The sequence below is a fragment of the Chelonoidis abingdonii genome, chromosome 2 (assembly GCF_003597395.2).
Source record: "Chelonoidis abingdonii isolate Lonesome George chromosome 2, CheloAbing_2.0, whole genome shotgun sequence".
In the NCBI taxonomy this organism is placed as follows: domain Eukaryota; kingdom Metazoa; phylum Chordata; order Testudines; family Testudinidae; genus Chelonoidis; species Chelonoidis abingdonii.
Genome location: NC_133770.1, coordinates 300,971,573 through 300,987,196, shown reverse-complemented (window position 1 = coordinate 300,987,196; position 15,624 = coordinate 300,971,573). Strand labels below are relative to the sequence as shown.

General features: G+C 53.1%; 2 protein-coding genes across 4 annotated transcripts in view; both read left to right on the top strand.

Moving 5' to 3' along the window:
• The window catches only part of LOC116835415 (TBC1 domain family member 20-like), a 36,011-nt gene extending 25,747 nt beyond the window's left edge, over nucleotides 1–10,264 (top strand). For all 3 annotated transcript variants that reach the window (XM_075063320.1, XM_075063321.1, XM_075063319.1), the window contains 4 exons: nucleotides 508–609; nucleotides 1,037–1,178; nucleotides 1,946–2,130; nucleotides 8,491–10,264. In XM_075063320.1, the coding sequence (XP_074919421.1) occupies nucleotides 508–609; nucleotides 1,037–1,178; nucleotides 1,946–2,130; nucleotides 8,491–8,740 (679 nt within the window). In that variant the 3' untranslated portion in view covers nucleotides 8,741–10,264. The remainder of the gene's footprint in view (nucleotides 1–507; nucleotides 610–1,036; nucleotides 1,179–1,945; nucleotides 2,131–8,490) is intronic.
• SLC52A2 (solute carrier family 52 member 2) overlaps nucleotides 1–15,624 on the top strand; it is a 397,658-nt gene that overhangs the window by 178,783 nt on the left and 203,251 nt on the right. The gene's annotated exons all lie outside the window — the stretch shown is intronic.

Below are 15,624 nucleotides of genomic sequence, written 5' to 3'. Positions count from 1 at the left end.
CTAAGCATCTCTGATGGTATCTTCTAGACTGAGCGCTGAGTCCCATTGGGTAGATAGAAAGATTAACCTAAATAATCGATACAGAAGCCCCTGGAACCGCATAAGATTGGGTCCCTAATCCATGAACTATTGAAATTTATTTACAAAACTTTTCTTGAACATTACCTGATTATATTGTCTCATGCTATAGAATTAATATTTATAATCCCTGTACACGGCTATCACTCTGAAACCTGATTCCATGAGGAGATATTTTTGAGCTATAATGTATCTTAATTAAAATGATCTTTAGATAATTTTTTTTTGCGGAAAAAAACCTATGAAAAAATCCAATTTTTTAATAAAAACATCCGATTTTTTTTTTTTAAATCACTGACTTTTACCCACCCTGCCTGCAATTCAACCTGGCTGGGGGGAGGCTCCTGGGTGAGAGTGCGGTGATCACGCCTGTCAGTGCTCCTTGTGACTCGCTAGGGGTGCCCTCCTCTAACCTCTCCCTATCCGCAGGGACTTCATGGACCCCACGATGGACAGCACCAAGCACATCCTGAACTATCTCATGCCCATCCTGCAGCGGGAGAGCCTCCGCCTCCATGACTTCATGCTGAGGTACCAGTCGTGGTCCTGGGCTGGGGGCGGGTGGGGGTTGTCCGCCATGCAATGCCGCCTCCTTCCCAGGCCCAGCTGCTCCATGACTGACCTGCCTAGAGCTTCCCCCAATCCCAGATGAGCCCAGGATGGAAATAATTGGGCTGGGCCCTGCAGGTTGGGAGGCAACAAGAGAGCTGGTTGGGTGTGAGGGAGGACCCTGGGGCTGCAGGCTGTGGGTCAGGATTTGGGGATGGGGTTGGGATTGGGGGACAGGGAACTGTGTGGTGGGGTTGGGGGGCGCAGGGCTGCGGGTAGTGGTTGGGGGATGGGGTGAGGGCTGTGGGTTGGGGTGGAGGGCTGTGGGGGACAGAGGCAGCACGAGGTGGATGTTGGCAGGATGGAGACAGGCAGCACCTGAGCAGGACCCTCTCTCCTGTGTCTGCAGAGCGGAGGTGGGGACGATCTTTGCCCTGAGCTGGCTCATCACGTGGTACGGCCACGTCCTCACCAGCTTCCCCCACATCCTGCGCCTCTACGATTTCTTCCTGGCCTCGCACCCGCTCATGCCTGTCTACTTCGCTGCCGTGGTACGTCCCACTGCAATCCTCAGCCCCGCGCCCTGCGGAGCAGTGCCCCCACCCTGCCCGGGGAGCAAGGGGAGCAGAATAGGGAGGGAACCCTGTCCCCTTTCAGCCCGCTTCCATGGGGGGCTTAGCAGGGGAAGGTGGCTGGCTGCCAGCCTGCCTCCATTGCCTCCGAAGGCAGAAGCGCCCATTGTGATCATCCAGCCCGATGTCCCTCGAACACAGGCCAGCGAGCACAGCTTGTTCCCTGGCCCATCTCACAAGCTACGCCCACTGAGACAGCTCAGTAGCTGGACGGGAGAGCTCTGAGTTGCTGCAGGGCGGGGTTGGGTGACTCAGAGTGGGAGGCAGCCCTGAGCCCAGTGCCCCGGTGCCTCTAGTCCTGGCCATTGATGAGCCTCTGGCAGTTTCAGTCAGTCGAGTTGCTTAACCTGGAGTCCCAGCCTAACTCCCAGGAGGGTGACTGTGTTCTGTGGTTCCCGGCTCCCCTGCAACTTCACTTGGTCACGGGGTTCTCTTACTGCCTGTCTCAAGCTGGTGTATGCTGTCCCTGTTCACTGTTAAACAGCTGCTGTGCTCCACCCTAGAGCTGGCTGTTTTGTCAGGGGCGTGGTAAGGTGATGGGCCATGGGACAGGGGCATGGCCAGGGCGGCACAAGGAGATCCCTTGTCGGGGCTGGGGGATGTGGGTTATTGCAAAGGCTCCAGCCCCGTGGCAGTGCTGGGAAGCCGCACGTGTCCCAAGTGACAATGACGCGCTCTCCCTGCAGATTGTCCTGCACCGGGAGGCGGATGTGTTGGCATGTGACTGCGACATGCCCAGCGTCCACCAGCTTCTGTCCCGAATCCCCCAGAACCTTCCGTACGAGCGCCTCATCTCCCGGGCCCTCCAGCTCTTCCAGTGTCACCCGCATGCCGAGCTGGCAAAGCAGGCGGCTCTGCAGCATCACAAGAGGTGAGGGAGGACAGGATTGTGGGGGGAGGGGGAGGCAAATTGCAGCCGGATGTGCACCCAGCTCCCAGTGGTCTCCCAGGAGTGGGGTTGCCCAGGACCCTGGCAGGAATGTCTGGTTAAAGGTGCAACTCTTCCCTCCCCTTGCTCGTGTAGCTCCTGCAGGGCTGGCCAGGGTTCCCAAACTCCTTGTCGATTCCCCTCTGCCCCTGAAGCAGCGAGAAAACCAGGTGGTCTGGCCGAGCTCTCAGGCATGCTGGCGGCTGCAGCAGGTGGGGTATGGGGGGACTGGGCACCCCTTTTAGCTCGCAGTGTCTGGCAGGGTGGCGGTGAGCTCATCCCACTCCACTGTCACACACGTCCATCCAACCCCCCGCATGCAGCCCTGGCGCTGAGAGGCTCCCAGACCATGACACAGGCTGGTACTGCCAGACTGAAGGGCCCTGGCTGTGGGAGGACTGGCGCGAATGGCTTTTCCGTGGGTCTCCAGCCCCGGGCCAGCGCCGTAATGGTGGACATTGGAGCTGGTCCAATTCCCTTCCACCCAGGGCAGTAACCCAGGGGGTCCAGCTCGGCGGAGCCGAGGGCTGTACTGGCCGACAGCCAGAAGCCGGGGGTGTGACGATGTGGTTCTGGCGGGACCCAGCTGAGAGTGCCAAATCAGGACCAATTGCTCAAACAGGGCAGTCACAGCCCAAGGCTGGGGTTTTTCCGCCTCTAAGGCAAACCAAACCAGCCAGACAAAAGACTTCAGTTTCACCCCACTGGCTAACTGCAAGTCACACAAAATAAGAAACCAGCCCCATAAAAAAGGGAAGTTTTTTTTGGGGGGGCAAAGTTCCCCAAACAATGGGCCCCCCAGTTTCCGCTCACTCCAGTGAGTCACAGGGCTATCGCCTTCTCTGATGCAGTCAATTGTGTAGTGAGTGTCCTTAATGGGCCAGCAAGCAGGCTAAGCAGAGCTGACACCAACTTGTCTGGGTGTCACCCAGAAATGCAGCACCCAATTAAAATACAAGACATACACGAGCAATATTCATAACTTCAACTACGAAAATGATACAGACACACAGACAGCATAATCATAACCAGTAACCCGTAATCTGGTCTTAGACACCTTATATGACCCCCTTTACATAGGATTTGGTGCCACTACAGAACCTTGGTTGCAACCCATGTTCTATATGGTCCCAGTTTATATCAAGAACGTCACACCCCAACGCAAAATTGATGCAGGAAGGGATGACACAGACATCACTGACTGCATCTCAAAAGCTCCCCATCCCTGGGTCTGTCTCACTACAGCCAGTGTTGGGTTAGAAGCCATATCAGTGTATAACAGAAATGTTTTACCAAACTCATGTTCAATAACATGATTGAATCTCTTTACAAACTTAAGGTAAAACTTAGTTTGAACAACAGTGGATTGGATCTGCTCTTGCAGCAAGATTCCTGTCTGTCTCATATGCTCTTGCCAAGAGCTAAAGAAACTAGCTATTTTATCTATACCAGCTCTGGCAAATGTTTGGAACCCAACTAACATTAAATCAACATAGATATTAATGTTGTTTACAGTGTAGGAATCATGGCATTTAGCCATGCAATCATCAATATGGTAGTGTGCCTCAGTTTCCCCTTTCCTAGTGCACATCAGGTCTGGAATGTCTTTCCCCTGTGAAAAGTTTCAATACTGTTTACAGGCATTAACTGTTGTGATACAGCATGGCCAGAGGGCAGCATAAGAGTGTTAGCAGGGGGCCTTATTCCTGCCAAGGGAGGAAGGTTTGCTTTAGATTAACTAGAACAGCTGTGGCCAATTAGAGCACCTGACTTCAGTTAGAGCACCTGACTCCAGTTAGAGCACCTGACTCCAGTCATGGGATATAAACCCCTGCTTCAGTCAGACAGGGTGGTAGTATTGGGTTGGGCAGTCAGACAGGGTGGAAGGAGTGAAGGAGAAGAGTTGCAGATGAGAAGCAGATTTGTCCAGAGAGAAATAGAAGGTTTGGAGGAGTGCTGCGGTGGATTGGGAAGCCCAACAGAAACCCTAGGTAAGGGGCACCAGGCTTGTTATAGAAGAGAGGCGAGAAGCCCCTCACAAGCTGACGGGTATGAGAGGGAAGTAACCCAGGGGAAGAAACCGCTAGTCAAGTGGTTCACCACAACCCCAGGGCCCCTGGTTGGGACCTGGAGTAGAGGGGGCCCAGGTCCCTCCCTCTCCACTCCCCTCCTCCAAGGACACTAGGGGAGTGATTAAGAACTGGTTCAGAGGCAAGCAATAGCGCCCTGAACCTACCCCAGAGAAGAGAAAGCGCGCGAGACCCAGCAGAACAGTACCGGCAATTTGCCACACTGTGAAACATTAGTATAACAAGGCCTTTTAACATAAAGTGTGTTCTCATGTACTGCTTTCAACACTTTCAAGGGACTTTCCATAGGACTGGGCACATTGTACATTCTTACAATTCTTGGTAATAGCAACACATTGGTTACAAAAATTACCATTAGCAACAACAACAAATTTATTGCAAGTGTCCATTTACAATCATGTTTGTCATGTCATACCTTTGGCACAACACCATTGGAGCTTTGACACCTTAGGGCCAACCGGTGGCTTCCCTTTGCAAAACTTAGCCCTTTTTTTCTCCTTGTCCTGCAGGATCAAACCCTGATTTCTCTTGATTAACCAAATTCACTGTCTGATGGGGTGGGCTCTTCTTGCCAACAGCTATTAGCAGCAAGTTCCTCTTCTCCCTGCCAGCCAGGCAATCTGCATCAACACAGACACTAGCTTTTAGATTTTTAGCTGCTACCCATTTTAAGGCTGGACTCTGTCTTACAGAGACACCACACAAATTCAAATAGTTGGAGGGTGAGAGTCTGCTTGCTCTTTTCTGCATCCTCAAGCATTTAGCCATAAAACCATTTAGCTTTGAAACACCAGCAACCAAATCTGTTCTTAGATCCTGAAGCTTACTCACACAGAACTAGCATGGAGACATTTTTGTTCCAACAACATTGTCTTCCCAACAAGCTGGCCACACACAGCCACTTGATTACAGGGCTGCTTAAGTTTCTTAACAGCTTCTACTTCATCTGAGTTCTTCTTAAAGCTACCCACACTGGATCTTTCAAAAGGAAAGTCCGTGGATCCATTCACAATAGAAAACTTTTGGCTGTTAGGCACTGATACTTTCTTGATTAAATCTCTTACACACCCTTCAGTTGCAGCAAACTGCTTGCACAGATTACTCTGAGATTCCTTTTCCATGAGATTTTTTAAACAGCAATTTATCCCTCTCAGAAATTCTGCTTTTACCCTCTTCACCTAGGGCTTGCTCTAAAGGAACACTTCCTTGAGCCACCACAAACTTTTTCTGGGTCTTACTTACATTCAGAATCGCTTCTGGCCCCTCAGGCAGATTGCTACACAATTCCCTTTCAGGCCACCTCATAGACTTTTTAGATAACAGGCTAGAAGCCTTTTCCTTCCCTTGGCCATGAACAGGTTCACAAATCTTTTCCTTCTTGCTACAAGTTGTCAAACTGTTAGTAGGTAACATAATTAAATCACCTTTTTGTTCTCCTTGTGCCCTGGCTAGGGTATCACCCTGCTCAGACAGAGCTGCTACACCCTTTTCCAACCACACATTAGCAATTGGCCAACTACAAGCACCAGAATTGTCTGATCTCTGGGATTTTGCTATGACACTAACTGGATGCCACCTAGTTACAATGCCATTCTTCCCAAGAGACCCAAACTTAGGACCATTCTCCTCCTGGGCTTTAGATGAATTTAGAACCAACTCTGAGACAACTGCATCACCCCCACCCATTACAGGCTGAAAGGCACCTTCTATCTGCTTCACAGACACAGAAAAGCTGGAGACACATTCTCCTTCACCAGACACACAGCTTGGGATTTCCTTTCCCTCGTCCCAGCACACAGGGCTGTTCACAGACAACTGCTTGGAGACCGAGGTAGCTTCCTCCATAGGCAAGTCAATACCCTGACAGACACAGGCACATTTCCTTTACTGTCACATTTCTCCACACAGGGAACAGGTAAGGGATAGGGACACTCCTTTTCCACTATTCCTGTCTTCCCAAACTGCTGACTAGACCAAGCCATCAGCTCACAAGGCTGCCTAGGCTCATCCAACTTTTCTCACCAGGCCCATTGCCACTCCCAACAGATAAACTGCCGCTCTCTTTTCGCTATCCTGAGTTACTTTTAGCAAATCACAGTTACCCTTTTCAGGTTCACTTTTACAAGCTGTATTAGCTAACAATTCATTACCCATCACAAATTTACCCTTTCCTTCCTCAGTTAGGGCTTCCACCTGACCATTTACTGAATCTGCTCCTGAGAAACATTTTCCTCCCCAATGAGATCTTTTTGCTCCTGATCTAACTCCAGATTCACTTCTGAGACATTAGACAGACATTTAGAAACTCCACTCACAGACACACTGCTTTCTTGCACAGACAAACAGCTATTACCCCCCAGTTAGACTCCCCCTCTCCCTGGCCATGGCAAAACTGGTTAGACACAGAAAACTGCCCAGAGTAATACCACATATCAACATAGTTATAAACTGGATAGTCAAGAGGATACAGTTCCTGGTGTCTTTCCCTTGCTTCTTTGAGTTGGAGCTGAAGTCTAGCAGTTTCTTGTTCCATCTGTCGAGTTTTCTCCTCAGCAGCCAGTAATTCCTTCTCTAGCTGGGCCGAGGCTTGCTTTCACTCTCATTTGAGTTTCTGCCAGTTTTTGCTCATATTCAAACTGCAGGCTATCCCTCAGGGCTTGCAGTTTCATTGCATTTGCTAATGATTTCTGGCTCATGGTCACGGATCTTTAACCAAACAAACTCTCAATACCAAAATTTCAATTTAGATAGCGTGGGGTTCTGACCCAAAGCTTAATTGACCTGGTTCTGTGGATCCTGCCGACTACGCCACTGTGACGAAGTGGTTCTGGGGACCCAACTGAGAGTGCCAAATCAGGACCAATTGCTCAAACAGGGCAGTCACAGCCCTAGGCTGGGGTTTTTCCACCTACTAAGGCAAACCAAACCAGCCAGACAACAGACTTCGGTGTCACCCCTCTGGCTAACCGCAAGTCACAGCAATTTTTCCTTAGACAACTCAGTCTCCCAGTAATCAGCACCAGTCCCCACACGTCCTGGGGATGAATGGTATGATAAACCAAAAACACCCCAGTAAAAGAAAAAAGGTTCTCTCGATCCAAAGGACCAAGCCCAGAACGCAGGTCATCCCAATATGTTTAATTAGAGAATATTATAAATAAGGATGATACACAGAGTTTTGGCATGTCAGTGCATTAGTCCATCGGGGCAACACACAGAGTATGGGGGGACGCTGGTATTTGGTAGGTTAGCATATAGTACATACAGTCTGTAACGTCCCAAATGCGGGGTGTAACGTGTGGGGTCCAAAGTATAGTAGGGGAGCAGTGAGGTACAATCGCTCATATAATGTTACACATAGTCATGAATTAGAGCAAAGGGCCGGGTAATGGGACAGGGTGGACCCTCACATGGTGGAAAGCCAGATCGGTGGGTTCAGGACTCAGAGGGACGTAAGTTTGTAGGGGGGTTGTAAGGGTTTTCCCCCCCCCGTGGGTGCGTGAGCCAACAAATCAGCTACTCCTAGTCTGGCCGTGGCCGGTGATGTGTTTCGTGTAGTATGTCCCTTGGCCACCGGTAAGGTCCGAGACCATCAAACGTCTCAATGAGTCGGTGCAAATAGCGACGCCCAACCACAGGCCCTAAGTAAACGTTCGTTACAGGGCTTCCCAGGCGCCTTACGCCCCGACGATCAGGGCGTCGTGTAAACCTCGTAAAGCCCTCTTTGCCGCAAGTGTCAGTCAAAGGGGCCATATTTTTCGAGTTACGGGCTCGGGCTTCGCGAACACCGGGGTCCTGTTCTCGAATGGGAAATCGTCACGTCGAGAGGAATATTTACAGACAGCATAATCATAACCAGTAACCCGTAACCTGGTCTTAGACACCTTATATGACCCCCTTTACATAGGATTTGGTGCCACTACAGAACCTTGGTTGCAACCCATGTTCTATATGGTCCCAGTTTATATCAATAACGTCACAGGGGGCTTGCGCTCAGAGATGCCCCCTGCCTTCTCTTAACGTGGCAGCGCAGGCGACGAGGACAGGTCTCCCCACACAGCGCGGCCTGGCCAGCCAGGAAGAGAGCTGTATGCTGGGACCTGTGCAGACTGCGCATCTTGGCATTAGGTGGGGAGAGCCCTAGCTCGGCCCTGGCCAGCCCTGCATGTCACTCACCCCTGTGCTAACCAGTTCCCTCCCTGTCTGTTCCCAGCATCTCCATAGGCTCCTTCTCCGCCTTCCAACTGGCCACCACCCAGCAGCGCCCGGACGCCGTGCTGCGCAGACAGCGGCAGCAGGACAGCGCCCACGCCGAGGCCGCTGCTCTCCTGCCCACGGCTGGGCACAGCCCACTGGTGAAAGCAGCCGTGTGGGGGATTTCAGCCACGCTGGGGGCAGCGGCTCTGGCCGTCACACAGACTGCCCTGGAGTGGGCACCGGAGTTCTTACTGCAGCTCTTCTAGCGCCCAGCAAGCCAGGCAGGACCCTGCTGCCGGCGCCTGCACCGGGCCACAGAGCCACAGCCCTCGCGCCTCTTCCCACTTAATTTATTGGACTGTCTCAAAGGCCTGGGCAGCTGAGTTCAGACAACTGTGCCCAGCTCAGAGTGGCCAGTAGCCAAAGCACTAGCCACAGCGGCACAGAACTGAGACGGGCCTTTCCTGCTGCTGCCTGAGCCCCTCGTGGCCTGGAGGGGGCAGGGCTGCGGTTACACCCTGGGTGAGAGCCGGGGCTCGAACGCTGGGTCTCCCATGGCTGGGGCAGGCCCCACCCCGGCTCTCAGGTGGAAGTGTAGAACGATGACAGCGGGGCGCTTGCAGGGGAACAGAGCACTAATCCCCAGCCCCCCCAATGGCCCCTTTCCTAGCCTCTGCCCGTGGGGCTGTGCTGCTGCAGGCTGCTGGCCGTCCTGCTGCACAGGGGGTAGGTGTTTGCTAAGCACCAGCTGCCTGCGTGTTTGGGCGCAGGAAGAGCCTCCCGCCCCGGAGGGGCCAGGCAGCTCCTCCTCCATTAGCAGGATGGTGCGAGAGGCTGCAGGAAGCGCTGTCCCAGCAGAGCGGTGGGGGAGCGCTGCAGGCCGGGGCAGCTTGCCAGGAATGCTGGAAGGCAGGGATCACTGGAGTGAGGGTGCACAGGCATGAGCAGAGCCTGGAAAGCAGTGAGGAAGGGCGCCCCACGCAGGGTGCTCCAGGGGAGAGAGGCCTCGCCTAGATCACTGCTTCTCTCCTACTGCCTGCCTTGCACCCAGGGTCCTCCTGGCATCTCCTCTGTGCCTGCTCTCGCCTCGGCCCTGCCAGCCGGCCCCTCAGCCAGGACGGAGGGACGCTGGGCCCAGAGTCTGGGACAGGCCCTTTTCGCAGGGCTTCAACTTTATTTCTTCCACATAAAGCCAGTGTAGCACATCAGCCGTCCCTTCCCCCAGCGCGGGAAAGCAGCCAGTGGTGCCTGCCTCCCCCTGCCAGTCCCAAGAGGTGGCAGCAGCAAGTGGGGCTGGCTGGGCTCCCCCCACTGCAGGCAGGCAGGCTGCTGCCTGGGAAAGGCACAGCCCCGGCAATCCTGGGTACGTGTGTGAATAAAGTACGTGAGCCTGGTCCCCTGTGTCTTACATTGGCAGGGGGGAGAGGAGTTGAGGGAAGCAGTTCCAATGGTTAGAGCAGGGGATGAGGGTGCAGGAGGGCTGGGTTCTGCACTCCCCTCATGGCCTCTGCGGCTAGGCAGAGCCAGAGGTGCCGGCATCGGTGGGTGCTTGAGTTAGGGGAGCTCAGTATGAGGCCACCAGGGTCGATTTCCTGGGGGCTGAGCAACACCCCCAGCCCCGGTGCAGTCAGGGGCAGGTGCCTAGCACCCCTGACAGGCCCGAGTTGCCTGCCTGCCCCCTGGAAGCTGCCCCTGGGCGGGCAAGGAAGAGCTGGGCTGGGGGATGTTCGCCAAGTGGCTGGCTGGCATGGAGTGGATCCGTTCCTTGCTGGCTGAAGCTCACTGCTTCTCCCATGCGTTCTGGGTGGAGCTGTGAAGCCAGGCTCTGCGTGGTGCTGGGTGCCTGGAGAGCCTGTGCTACTGGCGCTGGGTACTTCACAGGCACCGCTGGGGCTGGCACGAAGCAGCCATCGCCGTGGGGCAGGGAATAGCATTCCACCACTGCAGCCCCTCCAGGGAAACGAGGGGCTTCCTGGGCTGGACTGAGACTGTTGGAGCTGTGCTGGAAGCCCCACCCCACCCACGTAGGAGCTTTCCCACCCCGGCCAGGCTGGCTGTAGCCTGTCCCCCAGCCCTGTGCCCTGCTCCCCCCACCTGCGCCTCCCCGTCCAGCTGCCTGCTCCAGCCCAGGCCAAGCACCAGCCCCCTCTGGCACTGCCTGTCCCCTGCTGCCAGCCTCACCCCTCTCCGGTGCCTTGGCAGCTGTCTGGCTCTTGTGCAGTCTCTGCTCTCCTAGGTCTGGCTGGAGTGGCAGAGGTGGGAGCCCAGCCCCAGGGGGGGCTTGGCCTTGGTGACACCAGCATTTGGCTGCGCCCCCAGGGAACTGTCCGACTGCTGCGTGTGAGGCCCTCAGTCTTGCCGTGGGAGTTCCCAACAGCCCACCCACTCCAGGGCCCAGCCCATTACAGGTGCCTCGTGCCCTCGACATGGGATGCTTTGCCAGGTCAGGCCTGCTCCGTGCAATGCGCCGGCGTAGTCTCAGCCCCGCCACTGGCTGATGCCGGCCCAGCGGTGGTTCTACATGGGCTCCAGCTGCCTGGCAGCCCCGAACAAAGGCGCGTCTCCCTGACACTGGGACGGCCGTGTCTAGCTGAGGTGAGGGGGGTTTAAACGGGAGGAGGACAGTGGGGTGAACCCAGAGCTGGGCTGAGCAGAGCCAGGAGCAGATGCCCAGAGCCTGGCTGGTGAATGGTGCCCTATGCAGCCCCTACCCTCCTGGCATGTTATGGGTGCAGCACACGCACCGATGGCTCAGAGGCTGAGGGTCCGGCTGGGCCTGTCTGACCTTGCAGGAGGCTTGGATGCAGGGCACCTCTGGGTGCAGTGAGGCTGCAGGGCAGCACATGAGCCATGCCAGGAGGTGGAGGCTGCAGTTCCCTGGGGCTGGGTAAAGGAAGGGCCCTGAGCCGAGGCCGGAGGTCCAGGCATGTTATGCTGGGGAGGAGCGAGGCAGGGCAGCCAGCTTGACTTGTGGGGTATGGCTGTGCCAGGGGAGGGTTTGCACTCTTCCTGGCAGGGGTCACTGGATGCAGCTGGAAGGAGGAGGATGGGGTGGGAGAGGGGCACTGAGTGCAGCCTGGTGTGGTGTTTGCATGGCCGGGGGAGGAGGTGGGGGGAGGCTGTGGCTGTCTCACAATCCTGCCTTGAAGGGAGCTGTGGTGCCTGGGCCTTTCCTGCCCCCAGTGACCCCTTCCCGCCCCAGGCTGGCTGCACAGAGGTCTCACTAGTGCTGCCCCCTTCTGCCTGGTGGTGTCTGGCAACAGCTGTAAGCCTCTTTCCTGCATCCGGCACCCACAGGCTCTCAGCCCCCGGCTTGCAAGGACCTGACGCAGATAATGGCCACAACCATTACCTTGTAGCATCCCGGCAGGGGAGGTTCCCATAGATCCCGAGAGGCCAAGGCCAGAAGGGCCTGTGGTGATCGTCTCCTGCGGCCTCGTGTGGAATGCAGGCCAGAGCCCTGCCCCTAGATCATTCCCAGAGCGGAGCTTTTAGAAACAGCCCGTCTGAGTCTGACTATTGTCAGTGACGGAAAATCCACCAAGACCCTTGGGAAATTGTTCCAGGGGTGAATTACTCTCACTGTCAAAAATGTACGTCCTATTTCCAGTGTGAACCTGTCTCACTTCAGCGTCCAGGCATTGGCTCGGGTCCAACCTCTCTCTGCTAGACTGAAGAGCCCATGATCAAATGTGTGTTCCCCAAGTAGGTACTTACAGACTGCCCAAGTCACCCTGAACCAGCTCCTTGTTATGTTAGACAGACAGAGCTCCTGGAGTCTCTCGCTCTCAGGCAGGTTTCTAACTCTGGAATCATTCTCGTGGCTCTTCTCCGACCCCTCCCCAATTTATCAGTGTCCTTGAACCGTGAACACCAGAACTGGGCCCAGGACCCCAGCAGCACTTGCACCAGGGTCACAGAGGTGAAATAACCTCTCTGCTCCTACGCGAGATTCCCCATTTCTGCATCCCAAGGTCCCATTAGCCCATTTGGCCAGAGCATCAGACTGGGAGTTCATGTTCAGCTGATTATGCGTCACCACCCCTACATCTTTTTCAAAGTCGCTGCTCGAGGACTTCAATAACTCAGACACAGGTTGGGGGTTTGTTACAGAAGTGGGTGGGTGAGGTTCTGTGGCCTGTGCTGTGCAGGAGGTCAGATGAGATGATCATAACGGTCCCTTCGGACCTTGAGTCTATGAATCTTCCCAGGAGCGAGGCCTCCAGCCTGTCAGCGTGGCTGACAGCCTTTGTTCCCAGATGGATACGTTCACATTTAACCACAATAAAACACACAGTGTTTGCTTGTGGCCCACTTACCAAGTGACCCAGATCACGCTGTGTCACTGTCCTGTTCTCTTCATTGTTTCCCACTCCCTCAATTTCTGTGTCAGCTGCAAACTTGATCAGGGATGATTTTATGTTTTCTTCCATCTCACTGATAAAAATGTTAGCGTAGGGCCAAGAACCAATCCCTGTGGGACCCTGCTAGAAACCCACCTGCTCAAGGATGAGTCCCTGTTTACAGTAACCTGTTGGGACCCATCCGTTAGCCAGTTTTTAATCCTTCAGTGTGAACCAAGTTACATTTATATCATTCGAGTTTTTAATCAAAATGTCAGGAGGTATCAAGTCAATGCCCAATAGTCTATGTACGGAGCACCGGCACTATTACCTTTTCCAACCAAATTTATAGTCTCATCCAAAAAAATCAAGTGAGTTTGACAGGATCTATTTTCCATAAACCCAGGTTGATTGGCATTAATTATATCACCCTCCTTTAATTCTTTATTAATCGAGTACCATATCAGCTGCTCCACTATCCTCCCTGGGATAGATGTCAGATTGACAGGCCTCTAATTACCCTGCTCAGCCGGTTTACCCTGTTTGGATACTGGTATAACATCAGCTTTCTTCTAGTCTTCTGGCACTTTCCTGGAATTCTAAGACACTGGAAATCAACATGAATGGTGCGGTGCGTACCTCAGCCAGCTCTTCTAAAATTCTTGTATGCACGTTACCTGCTGATTTTTAAATGTCTAACTTTAGTAGCTGCTGTTCAACATCCTCCTGAGAGACTAGTGGACTGGAAAGAGTGTTATATGGAATGACTACATCTTTTTTTGACAGAACAAAAATATTTATTGAACTTTTCTGCATTATTATTGATGTCTACAATTTCCATCTAGTAATGAACGGACTGTTCTTTTTGTTCCTATTATAGTCCTTGTTGTCCATAATTCTACTGGCCAGAGATTTCTCCTTGTGTCCTTGTGCTTCCCTTATTCATTTTCTATAACTCCTAGTTTCTGATGCATATTTGTTATTATCAACTTCCCCTTTCTGTGCTTTGTTACGTATTTTCTAGCTGCTGTTACCTTCCCTCTCAGTCAGGTTTTTTTTTTAACCAATAGAATCATGGCCTTCTGCTTTGAGACCCTTGTTGCCGTTTCAGCTAAGAGGCCAAGGACTGAATGGCTACACAGGGACTGAGCCCACCCCCCACCTCCTCTTCTTGTTGTTGGAGAGTTCTGGCTTGACTGCTGTGAATACCCTCAATGTGCCTTTACAGAGCGGCAAAGCTGCTAGTTAATGTCATAGAATCAGAGACTATCAGGGTTGGAAGGGACCTCAGGAGATCTGTGCCTTTGCTGTGGGGTGAAGCCTTGAGCAATTTCTGCTCCTTTTTGACTGCACTAAACCCACTTTACAAGAAACAAGCACATTAAGAATGGAGAAAATAAAATCAAGAGGTTTGTTTTCTTTTAAATAATTGATTTGAACTGGCCGCCCTGATGGGTCCCATTAACATTCCATTAGTGCTGGGTAAGACGTGGTCATTTCTGGAAACTTTAAAAGAATTTCCACCCCTTGCCTTGTGCTAGACACTTAGCAGGTAGGTAATAATGTTCTGAGCACTGCATGTCCCCTGGTCAGTGAGGGGATGTGAGTACACACTGGGCTAGTGAAAGATTTAGTTATACACCTATAATGCTCCAATTCAGGAGGGTCTCGACAGGCAGGTGACACACACACACACACACTCTCTCTCTCTCTCTCTCTCTCACTCTTCTGGCGCCAGTCCGAAGTGACACAGCTCTTTGGCCAGGCTGGGAGGCTAGCAAGCAAAATGGTTATTAACAGTTAAAAGGTGACCGTATTCCTAAGCAGGGGGTGGGTCTAGGGGCTGCCCAGAGAGGAGCTCGGGGAGGGAGAAAAGCCAGCAGAGAACGTCTGGAAGGAAAAGTCGAGAGGGAGTTCCTCTTTCCAAGGTCCCTGCACATGGAAAAGAGGGAGACTCCCAGGAAGCAGCTCTCTGTGTACCTGCGTTACTGTGTGGAAGGTATATTTTCTCTGAAATACTCTTGTTCTCAATAAATGATTCTTTTGCTTAAAGGGGGCCATTTGGTCTCTGTAGCGACCACTGGCAGTGCCCTCTGAGGGAAGAGAGCTGCAGGGTCTACACCCAATCAGACCTGCTGAGGTACAGCACCCGTGATCCATGAGGCTGCCCCCCAGGCTCTGCTTTGAGATTGGGAGAATTTCACCAGTCTGTCCTGAGCGCAGGTGATGGCTTGAGGCCTAAAACCTGAGCAGAGGGGAACCTCAGTGAAACCAGGAGGGGGCAGAGGTGACGTTTCCCCAGGAACTCCGACTTGAGACCTGTCAGCATTTCTGGAAACTTGAAAAGGCGTTCCAAGAGCACCTTGCACTCATAGACATAATGGGAAGTTTTATTTTTCTTAAAGATATTAAATCTGAACCTTCCCCCCGGCTCACATGCCAAAAACTCCAGCCCTTTCCAGAAAAGTAAGAGTTGAGAATAAGCAGCTGGCCCAAGCAGAGTGAACCAGCAATCCCAAGACAGGAGCTGCTTCATCGTACCAGTAACCTAAGCAAAACACTTGGAACTAATGACTGTAATAAGAACAATAGAATGGCCAGACTGGGTCAGACCAAAGGTCCATCCAGCCCAGTGTCCTGTCTGCCCACCGTGGCCAGTGCCAGGTGCCCCAGAGGGAGTGAACAGAACAGGGAATCATCAAGTGATCCATCCCCTGTCGCCCATTCCCAGCTTCTGGCAAACAGAGGCAAGGGACACCGTCCCTGTCCATCCTGGCTAATAGCCATTGAGGGACCTGTCCTCCACG